Source organism: Eumetopias jubatus, unplaced genomic scaffold (genome assembly GCF_037043125.1).
Source record: "Eumetopias jubatus isolate StellerSeaLion01/CBP00866 unplaced genomic scaffold, mEumJub1_p1.0 scaffold_12, whole genome shotgun sequence".
NCBI classification, from domain to species: Eukaryota; Metazoa; Chordata; class Mammalia; order Carnivora; family Otariidae; genus Eumetopias; species Eumetopias jubatus.
The window spans coordinates 80,411,415-80,422,326 of record NW_028274818.1 but is presented as its reverse complement, the minus strand read 5'-3'; the positions used below and the strand labels follow the sequence as shown (position 1 = coordinate 80,422,326).

General features: G+C 44.2%; 1 protein-coding gene across 2 annotated transcripts in view; it reads right to left on the bottom strand.

Annotated features, from left to right (window-relative positions):
* The window catches only part of ERCC4 (ERCC excision repair 4, endonuclease catalytic subunit), a 30,731-nt gene that overhangs the window by 4,173 nt on the left and 15,646 nt on the right, over positions 1–10,912 (bottom strand). For both annotated transcript variants that reach the window (XM_028117507.2, XM_028117508.2), the window contains 2 exons: positions 8,940–9,032; positions 2,281–2,393 (listed from right to left, as the gene is read on the bottom strand). In XM_028117507.2, coding sequence (XP_027973308.1) covers positions 2,281–2,393; positions 8,940–9,032 — 206 coding nt within the window. The remainder of the gene's footprint in view (positions 1–2,280; positions 2,394–8,939; positions 9,033–10,912) is intronic.

The window sequence follows — 10,912 nt, the reverse complement described above, 5'->3', positions numbered from 1 at the left end:
GAACAAAAAGCAGCATCTTAGGTGATGGCACTGAGGAAGAGCTCTCAAAGACGGAAGAGAACAATGAAAGTTTAAAATCTGTGTTTCTGGGGCGCCTGGGTGGCTCAGTTGGTTAAGTGCTGGACTTGATTTTGGCTCAGGTCATGATCTCCGGGTTGTGAGATTGAGTCCCACGCTGGGCTCCATGCTCAGCGGGGAGCCTGCTTCTCTCCCTTCTCTCCCTCTGCTCCTTCCCCTGCTCGCTCTCTCTCTCTAAATAAATAAATCTTTAAAAAAATAAAAAATCAAATCAAATCTGTGTTTCTGCTGTCAACCTGTGATGCACGGTAACATAATACCCCATGTTGTTATTCCTCATTTTTCTGTGTTTTCAGAAAGGTTTGTTTACAGAGTAAATAAAAGCGATTTCTCTTAAACTAAATAGAGCTGTGAGGAAAGTCATGATGATTCATGAACACCAGCATTTGCTGTCACCTTCCCTCTGCAGCTACCTGGACGTCTGGTCCCTGATGGTCTCACTGCCCACATCCTACTGACCATTGCATTCCTAATTCCTATGACAGAGTCGGCACATACTAGACGCCTAAAAACGCTTGCTGAGTCAACTGCCTTAGAAGCTGTCATGAAAAATTCTGGAGCCGTTAGTTCTTGTACCAGTGAGTCTGGACGTAGGAGAATGGAAGAAGCCGGTGGACCAGAACTTCCCACATTCGAATGTGCCCAGAATCGCCTGGGAGCAAGTTAGAGGAGGTTCTGTATTCAGTAGGTCTGGGGTGGGGCCTGAGACTCTGCGTTTCTAATGACATCCCAGGTAACGCTAAGGCTGCTGGCTTAAGGACAGTACTTGTGAGGACCAGGGGCTGCCGTGCGCAGAATAACGGTCCCTTTGAGATGCCCATGTTCTAATCCCTGGAATGTGTGAATATGTTACTTTACATGGCAAAAGGGACACTGCAAATGTGATTAAATTTAGGAGATTGTTCTGGATTAGCCAAGCGGGCCCAAAGGTCCTTACAAGTGAAAGAGGGAAGCAGGAAGGGCAGAGTCAGAGCCACCGGCTCTGAAGGTAGAGGATGGGGCCAGGAGCCAAAGAGTGCAGGTGCCTCTAGAAAGGAAAGGCAGGGAGATGGAGTCTTCCCTAGGGCCTCCAGGAGGAGCACAGCCCGGCTCACACCTTGGTTTTAGCCCAGTGAAACCTGTTTGGACTTTGGAATTTTAAGACAATAAGTGTAAGATAAGAAACGTATGTTGTTTCAAGCCCCTGAGTTTGTGGTCAGTTGTTACAGCAGCCGCAGGACATGACAAGGGCCTGGAGGACTGAACTCAGGACAGACTTCCGTAAATAGCATTCTGCGTGGCACCTACATGCTCAAATCTAGCTTCCTTCATTCGGCCTGGCGTTCTATATTCTGCATGAAATGTCACCGACCTGAGTTAATAAGAATCTTCTTCAAAAAAGACCTAGATGCTCTGAGGCCATGTTTCCCAAAGTTCAGTCCAGGGACCACTCCCATCAGAAGGCCCTGAGGTGCTGACCCCATTTCAGATGCACTGAATGAGAATTTCCATGGACTGAGGCCTGTGGCTCCATAGCTTTAACAAGCCTTTGAGGTTATGCCTGAGTATACTGGGTTTGGGAGGCCCGCGGCTCTAACCGGGCCCCCACCAGAGGCTAAGTCAACTCCATCATATTGCGCTCCTCAGGCCGCTTGGCTGACCGCAGCTGCTGCCATGGGGAAACGGGGATACGGGAAGCGGGGGAGGGGGTGGTTACATCTGGGTCACGCTGCACTTGGAATTCAGCACGTCTTGCTGGCACACCACAGTTCAGACACTGCACCGCAAGGAGGGAGCCACGCACCTGGGATCTGGAGAAGTGCCAAGAAGCAACACACGGAGGCAAGAAGAGAAGTGGGGATGTGCTCCAGACAACTCCTGTCTGCCTGCGGTAAAGCGGCTTCTTCGGGTAAAAATAAGAACCTAAATGCCACTTATCAAAGTTTCTTTGCAAAAGTACATTTTGAATCTCAGCCAGCCAACCACATTTACAAGCAATGCTGGACCGTGACTGATTTCAAGGTTGGGGTGCCTACAACACAGCCCCCTTATTCTACCCATGAGGAGCCACAGCTCTGGGAGGGCCATGTGGTTAGTGAAAGGCAGCACCGGCACCCAGTTTTACAAGTTTCTTGAGAAAAACCCCGCCTCTGCAGAGATGCTCTAGGACCCCAGAGCCTCCGTGGCAGGCGCCGGGAGTGCGTGGCACAGGGTGGGTCTCACCTGCTTTCCGGGTGTCGGTGGGAGCACCTGCAGCTGCGCAGCCCCTGACCAGGTCCGGATTTGCTTCGTCCCTACCTTCCCTTCCTTCAGGGACGACCATGCTGGCCTTCTCCCTGGGGCGGAAAATAGTTTAAACAGTTTCTTGAATGAATTTCAAAATTCCAGATTTTAATCTTTTATAGATTCTAACATAAAAATGGCCACAAGAGTGTCAAGATGAGAAATATGTTAGATAAATAAGTACAGTAAATATACACAGATGAGTGGCAGGTAAAGGAAGGAGAAAGAATTTCTTGGTTGGGTGCTACTTCCGATCTTCCAGAGTTAAAAAGAGCTGCTGTTTATTTTCCATTCTCTATGTCCTTCATGCACTTTGGGACATGAAATAAGCAGGTAAAAAATGCCACCAAGAGATTGAGACTTTTTATAAAAACATGCTAATGTGTTATTGAGCATTAAGAATAATTTAAATAATTTATATTCTAATACATTCAGAGTAAATCATAAATAGGAATGGTTAAAAAAATCAATGATTAAGAAAATCAAAGCACAGACGATGGAACTTCGATTCAAAAACCTCCAGGTGAGAGGCCCCAACAGAGATTTAAACAAAAAATCAACATCTCCTGTTGGCAATACTGCAGCATGAATTCCCTCGCTCATGCATTTGTTCTAAAAACCTTTCTGGAGTGCTCCTACCTGCCATGTTAGGTGCTCTGATATACACATGGTTACACAGTAATTCCTGTCTTCTAGGTAGCTCGGCATCCCACATCTGGTAGACTGACAGGACAGTACAACCACAGCTAAGACTCGTAATCAGGGACGACAATTATGACAATATCCTTGATAACCAAAGAGCCAGGCTTGCCATGGTCTTATTTTTCAAAACTAGGGAAGTACGTTATCATCAATCCATGAACCAGCAAGTGCTATGTCTAGGAGGGACAGAAGGGATGTATGAGGCTGGCTCTCAGCCCTCGTAGGGCAGGAAACTGAGTTCGGGGAGCATGAGCAGGCATGACACAATGGTGCGACTGACCAACGGCAGGAACAGAGCCCAGGGTACCGTGAGGCAGAAGGCGGATGGGCCCTCAGTACTCACTAATCATTTAAGTAAGGGCTAAAAAGCAAAGACTTTCTAATTAAAGGAAATAAAACCGGATGGACCGATTTTCCAACCACTCTGGATAAACGATGTTTTATTTTTTTATTTTTTTTAAAGATTTTATTTATTTATTTGAGAGAGAGAATGAGAGAGAGAGAGAGAGAGCACATGAGAGGGGGGAGGGTCAGAGGGAGAAGCAGACTCCCCGCTGAGCAGGGAGCCCGATGCGGGACTCGATCCCGGGACTCCAGGATCATGACCTGAGCCGAAGGCAGTCGCTTAACCAACTGAGCCACCCAGGCGCCCTGGATAAACGATGTTTTAGAACAGGGTACCACTCCAAGATACCACTGAAGAACAGAAATTACAACTTTAAATTCTATACTCCTTGAAACAATATACAAACTCAAAGTTATTATTAGTACGGCATTTTGTAAACAGTTCACATGAGGGGGCCAGCATAGTTCCAGGTCCGTTCTTCCTCACGATTCTCAACATGAGCGTCAAGTGTGGCCTGCTGGAATAGTCTTTGCAATGGCTGTGGCCCTGAAAGCCACTCATTACTGCTCCGTGATACCTACTGGACTTGCGTTGAGGACAAAGGGCAAACTATTCAGCAAAATTATTGCTCTTCAATTTCTTTTTCTTTAACATTTGGGATTAATACTGGGGATCTTTTTTCTCTTTATTTCCACTTACTTTACTGGCTAAGCTACATATCACACATGGGGGCATCCCCATTTTCTGATTAATTTGTAGTCTGTGAGTGGCTGTATAGCCTAGTGGGTTAGAGTATGAATTCCTATTCCGTGAATCTGAAACTACTGACTGGCCGTGCAGCCTTGGGCAAGTAGTTTAGTGGCTCTGTGCCTCAATTTCATCTGTAAAATGGGCATAATAATAAAACCTACCCCAAAAGAGTCATGTTAGGAGGATTATCCACTGTAGAAGGTACTCAGAACAGTGCCTGGCACATAATAGGCATTATAAAATGTTAGCTGTTATTATAACTGTACTTTTCTTATAATGTGGTTACCTCATTCCCTAATTATCCATGATAATGCTGAAAAACCAAAGATTTGCTTTCAGATGATTCCACAACGGTTTCAAGTAATATTGTTATATAAAAACAGCTAGTTTACTGTGAAATGTTATAACTTAACTGCAAATTGAATCCGAGAAATAATAAACTCCTGAAATGAAGCCTGGATTGTGAAGAACATAGTAAGTCTCCCTAACTGGTAACTCAAACTAATATAACAGAAACTTGCCATCATAATAAATATTCAGTTCTTTGCTTTCAACATTTAGCATAATTACCCAAGTCGCTCCGTGTGACAGATACAAAATGATAACTACAAATGCAGATTCTTATTTCCACTTAATCTAAAGTACAGAGGTTTCTTATTTTTGCTTTAAGATCTTTAATGATATCTGAATAGCCTGTACAACAATGATAATATAGGGGGGAGGCACTGAACTAGAAGTCTTCCTCCAATGGGCATGGATTCTGGCCCACATGCTAACTCATTTTAGGGTCACATAGTTCTTTTTTTATTTTTTAAGGAATCTCTACACTCAACGTGGGGCTCGAACTCACAAACACAAGATCAAGAGTTGTGTGCTTCACTGACAGAGCCAGACAGGCGCCCTGGCGATCATGTTTGCTGACTAAAATTCCAAAGAACCTTACCCCTGCCTTTGAAAAGCAGTGACCTCTCTAAAACTATGTACACTCAGAATGCTTTTTTTTTTTTCTTCTACCCAGGGAGCATTTTATTATCAATACTTAGGAGTGTCATTTTTTTTTTTTTTCTCTCTTGACATCTGTAATTGAATGATCTAGCCCAGACAAGCTATCCTTCCACTGCCAGTTTGCCAGATTCATTCCTTTCGGGTTATTTTAAATAGTAGCACTGCTTTTATTCTTACGACATCACCCATGGAGGTCCTGGCAAAAGCACATTGTCTTATTCTCACATTAAATTTCCAAGGACAGGCTCGGTGCAAATGCTCTTTCAGCAACGCACCTCACATATATTTTCCTTTTCAAAACAAACACTTCTCAAATTCCCCAAGTTTTCTGGGAAAGTAAATATCTTAAGATTCTAAATGGTGTAACTATCTGATTGCTGTGTAATACGGGAAGATCTACCTTAAAATAAGTAGATGGTCACCACTGAGAGCTAGGAAATTAAACCAGGCCAGAGATAAAATTACATTAAAATGTGATATGGAAATTATCAGGTAGACTGAAATGTAGGGGACAGTCCATATTCCAGATTCTGCTGGGTGGATTCCAGTATGGGCCAGGCTTATCCACACCTTGTCACCGAGCCCTCTGATGTGGAGACTCACTTGTATACAACAGGAATGGCACGGAGTCTGCAATATCTTGCCACAATCTACTAAAAGTATTCTTTTCTAGATGAGGTTCCCTGATTCATTAAAGAAGAGGCAGCCTAGAGCATGAAAACTCAACTTACTCAGGTTCCTTCTTCCCCACATTCTACCAGGCTCTCTTGGCTACAACCCTGCAGGAAAGGCCCAGTCTCCTCAGGGAGATAAGCTCTGAACCCTCATTCTGGGAATGAGCTCTGAAACCTTGGAATATCCTCCCTTATAAGAGGGTTTTATATGCCTGAGGCCTGAGGCCACATGGCACCAGTGTGATCAGATGATCTATGTGCACACCTTGATTTATGGTGAATACCTGTTTTTGCTCTGGGGGGATGGAGTCTGCCATGTGGGTACTCTGTGTCTACATGACTGACCCCCAATAAAAACGCTGGACCCCAAGGTTTGGGTAAGCTTCCCTGTGGATAACGCTCGCCATGAGCTGTCACACACTGTGGCTGGGAGGATGAAGTACATCGGTGTGACTCCACAGGGAGAGGACACCTGGGAGCTTATACCTGGATTTTCCTGGACTTGGCTCCATGGCTTCTTACCCTTCTCTGATTTTAATCTGTGTCCTTTTGCTGTCATATACCCAAACTGGGAGGATACCAGTTTTTCTGGCTCCTGTGGGCCCTTCTGGTGAATCGCTGAGCCGGCGGGTGGTCTTAGGGACCCTCAGCATGAACACCAGTAACCTAATCTGAATGATCTTTAGCTCTCTGTACTCATCTGTAACTCGGGGACGGTTAACTCAGGAAGACTCAGGCAGAGGATGTTTTGTAAAGAGTGAAGGACTGGTTAGGAGATACTGACCCACATCCTATAGCACCAATTCTTTTTTTTTTTAGAATTTATTTATTTATTTGACAGAGAGAGAGCACAAGCAGGGGGAGTGGCAGGCAGAGGGAGAGGGAGAAGCAGACTCCCCACTGGGCAGGGAGCCTGACACGGGACCCGATTCCAGGACCCTGGGATCACGACCCCAGCCGAAGGCAGATGCTTAACCGACTGAGCCACCCAGGCGCCCCTAGCAACAATTCTGTGATTCCATCTCCTGCATCTCTCTTCAATCTGTTCCCTTCTCCCTGTCAACCTAATCTTGGCTACCACCTTTTCTCCGGACTTGTTTCCCTGCTCTATCCATTCCTCCGTTAGGAGGCCAAGAGAGAGCCTCTAAAAATAGACTTTCTACTGAGAATGCTTCAATGCTGTCTTATCGCCTCTACAGGCACGTTCTGAATCCTCAGCAGGGCTTCTGATACCCTGGAGCTTTCACACACAGAAGCCCCTTCCCACCCTGTCGATGTAGCACCTAGTGCACACTCCTCATGCATTGTTTACCTGTCACTTCTTCTGTGAAGGCACCCGGGTCCCCACCCTGGGCCAGGTCTGACCTGTGCTAGCACACCCCATTCCTTCACCTTTACAGCCAGACTCTGTACATGTCCAGTTAGTGTAGTGTTCATTATTACCTAATGTTCGTCTTTTCCACTAGAGGATGAGCTCGAGGAGGGGAGGGACCTCCAGCACCACTGTGACTACAGCATTTTATTATTAGCACAGGGCTTGGTGCCTCAGAGATGCCCAGTAGACATCTGTTGACTGTTTTGAGTCTTGGGGGAGTGAAGATCTAGAAGACACAGAGAAGAACTAAAAGCTTTGGACAAGAAGAGGCCAATTGTTTAACACCTGGTTGGTTATCACACTCTCTGAAATATTTTATTTATTTTAAGCAGTTCGGTTAAGCATCTACCTTTGGTTCAGGTCATGATCCCAAGGTCCTGGGATCGAGCCCGGTGTTGGGCTCCCTGCTCACCGAGGAGTCTGCTTCTCTCTCTCCTTCTGCCCTACCCTCACCAGCCCCCACTCATGCTCTCTAATAAATAAGTAAAATCTTAAAAAAGAAAACCCTATACATATACACATAGACCATATAAACCATCCCATAGAGCATGTTAACAGAAAACATTTTCATAGGCTGAAAGGACTAACCAGAAGCTGGAAGAATCTGTGGCCAAGGCATGTAGTACTCACAAAGGATATGGGCGGGGCAGGGGGGTGGTCCTGCCCATGTAGTATGCTGAGCCGCTCCACAGGGACTCAGTGGCCTTGATTCAGGAGGCACCTGGGAATGCATGCCCTGGATGGACTGGGGTACGGGGAGATTTTAGGTTTAGCCCATAGTCAGTGTTGGAGGAAGGTTGTTCATTTTGAAATTCTGTGTAGAGTCCTGGCATGCTAACAGCCACTAAAAATGATTTCTGCCCTCTCATTGCCACTGATGCATTACCAATATCTGTGGCTTGGAAGATTGGTCAGTCCAAGCCATGGTCTCCTCTGGTCTAGCCTCTTCTCTGGCTCAGCTCAAGGATGCCCCATCTAGCCCCTGCCCTGTCTTTTGAGGCTCCTTAGAGATCATGTGACCCATCTTCCCACACCAAGCTGCCATCTCCTTGACAACACCCCGGTACAAGGTTATCAGATTTCTCAAACACCTGCGGTGGGTCAAAGGTGGCCATCTAGTCTGTGCACATGTCACTTAGAACATTTTCCTAATGTTACACTGGAAAGCATTTTCTATTTGGATTTGGAACATTACCAGACACTCATCCTAAAACAGTACACGTACATTCAGATAAACATCACACCTTCAAAAAAATACTTTCCCAGAGTGATTCTACTGCTGGTGATCTGAACTGACTCGGTTGTAAAAGCATTTCCCAGCAAATGGTAAGGCAGTCACCCACCCACAGACAATGGAAATTTCACCAGGAGAAAATAAATCATAATTCCAAGGGAAGGGAGAAAGCTTGTGTGTGGGGGTGGGGGCTGGGAGGGGGAGATTTAAGAACATGTATCTTAGAAAAGGAGTGGTTGAGCTGTATTTTTGGTGTTTTATGTTACATGTCTTTACAAGCAGCTCTCGCCACGTTTCCAATATCCCGTTAAACCACTGAAAGGCAACTGGAGATAGGTGGAAAAAGAGAGGGAGGAGACAAGAAATGTGCACATACCCCAGGGATGAATCAGACCACAGGTTTATCTTGAGGTGATGCTCCCAACTTCTTCCCCCTTCCATCTTTCCTGAGGGCAATCAGATATGCCCCCACCCAGAGAAGCCTCTAGATCTTAAAAGGCCTCTATCTTTTACCTTATGAGTTTCTCAAAAGCTTCCTTTTCTTTCCGCAAAGCAGTGAGATAGCGCTGTTCCTCGGTTGAACCTCCATATATAAGAAAGTAGACCCTGCCAGTTAAAACAGAACTCTTTTAGGCTGTAAAAACATAATTTTTAATCACTGAAAGGAAGAGCGTAGCGTTTGAAATCAGCAATCTAAACTGCTCAAATAATAAATATTTGACCAAGAATAAAAGGCTCCATTAATCACGTACCTAAAATTAAGCTGCCTAAACCCCACCTGGTAAAAGTCTCATTACCACGTTTTTCTCCTTCACCGAAAGGAGGAACAGAGTTTAGGTAAACACTGAAATATAACTAGAGGGATAGAATAATCCTTGCCTCATAACAATAAACAAATCAGAAAACACAAAATCTCAGCAGCTTCTCTTTTTTCAATTTTTTCTTTACACGTCTGCCAAACAATCATTTGCAAAGTTAGATAGTAGTTATAAAATGCAGCTTGTGAAAGTTCACGTTAGTGAGAAATAAACAAATGAAATCTATATGACCTTTATCTTCTTTCTCGGCTCTTTTTTATCAGTGTCTTCACAGAACCAAGTCATCACACATGTTATATAAACAGAGATGCAGAAGACACATGGGTGATACCGGGCTCGAGAAAATAATTTAATATATTATTTTCTCCTAGGAAGGACGGCTTTTCTATCTTATTTGTTGCTCAAAGGCTGAATTAAGCACCTCCTCTGTCTCTCTTCCTCACCTTCTATCAGAGGTTTTTCCTTTTTTAGCCTTCGACATTTCTTCTGGACTTTATGCTCCTAGGTTATATTTCTTTGAAGTGTGGACCGAGAAAAAAAACCATCGGACAATGAATCCAGAGACCTCAGCTCTCCCCCACAAGTGCTATGTGGCCAAGGGCAAGTCATTCGTTATTACTGGGACTCAGTTTCCCATCAACGCAGGAAGCAATTGAACTCCAAGGTCCCTTCTGACTCTGACATTTTGTTTCCAAATATCACGCTATTCCATTCTCAGGCAACAAAGAACTTGGGAGCATACAAGCTATCTATAAAGCTGATCAGTAGCAAAGTCTGAAAAATTTACCAGCCTATAATTCATTTAATCTCTTCATCCTGTGTTATTTCTGACCCACCTGCTCCGTTCATCTCTGCTCTGGAAGGCTGCAATAAACTGCTAGGAAGGTTTCTTTTGGCTCTGTTTTTGGTTCAGACTGAGTTCAGGATATTAATTTTGCTGTTTATTTCCCTCAGATAATTGGAGACCCAGAACACTATATTCTTTGAGAGGCATCATTTTCTCCTCTGATATTTCTGTAGATTTTTTATCTGTTATTTCTTGAAACTCAAGAAAACTTTGTACAATAATTCCCCAAATACTTTCTTATTTTATGTGGATGTAATTTAGAGTCACTTCTTGAAATTTATAAGAACGACATTTTAGAAGATCAAAGCCTTTTAGCTGAGTCATAGTTATAGCACATTTTGGTACAAGTTAGGTTATTATACATTTCCTATACTTGCTCGATACAGCACCCCATAAGCTACAACCAATGCAGAAAGGATACAGTATAGAACAACAGAACAGCAAGTAACCAGAACATGGATAGTCCCCTAGATTTGTTGTTCTACTACAACATCTGACATCCTTCCTATGCAAACTTCCCAGGTTGACCAGGATGCCAAAGGATTCATAAATTTAACCTACATCGTAACAACAGAATGTTAAAGAAAATCCATGTGCCAACTGGTAAAGTGTCTGTGTTAAAGCCTAAAGAACCGTGAAATCGAAGCGTTTAAAAGAAGCAGTTCAATGGAGTATTACTGAGCCATAAAAAAGAGTGAAATCTTGCCATTGGCCACAACATGGATGGACTGAGAGGGTAGTAAGCTAAGTGAGATAAGCCAGATGGAGATTGGCAAATAAATACCAGATGATGTCACTTACATGTGGAATCTAAAAAAACA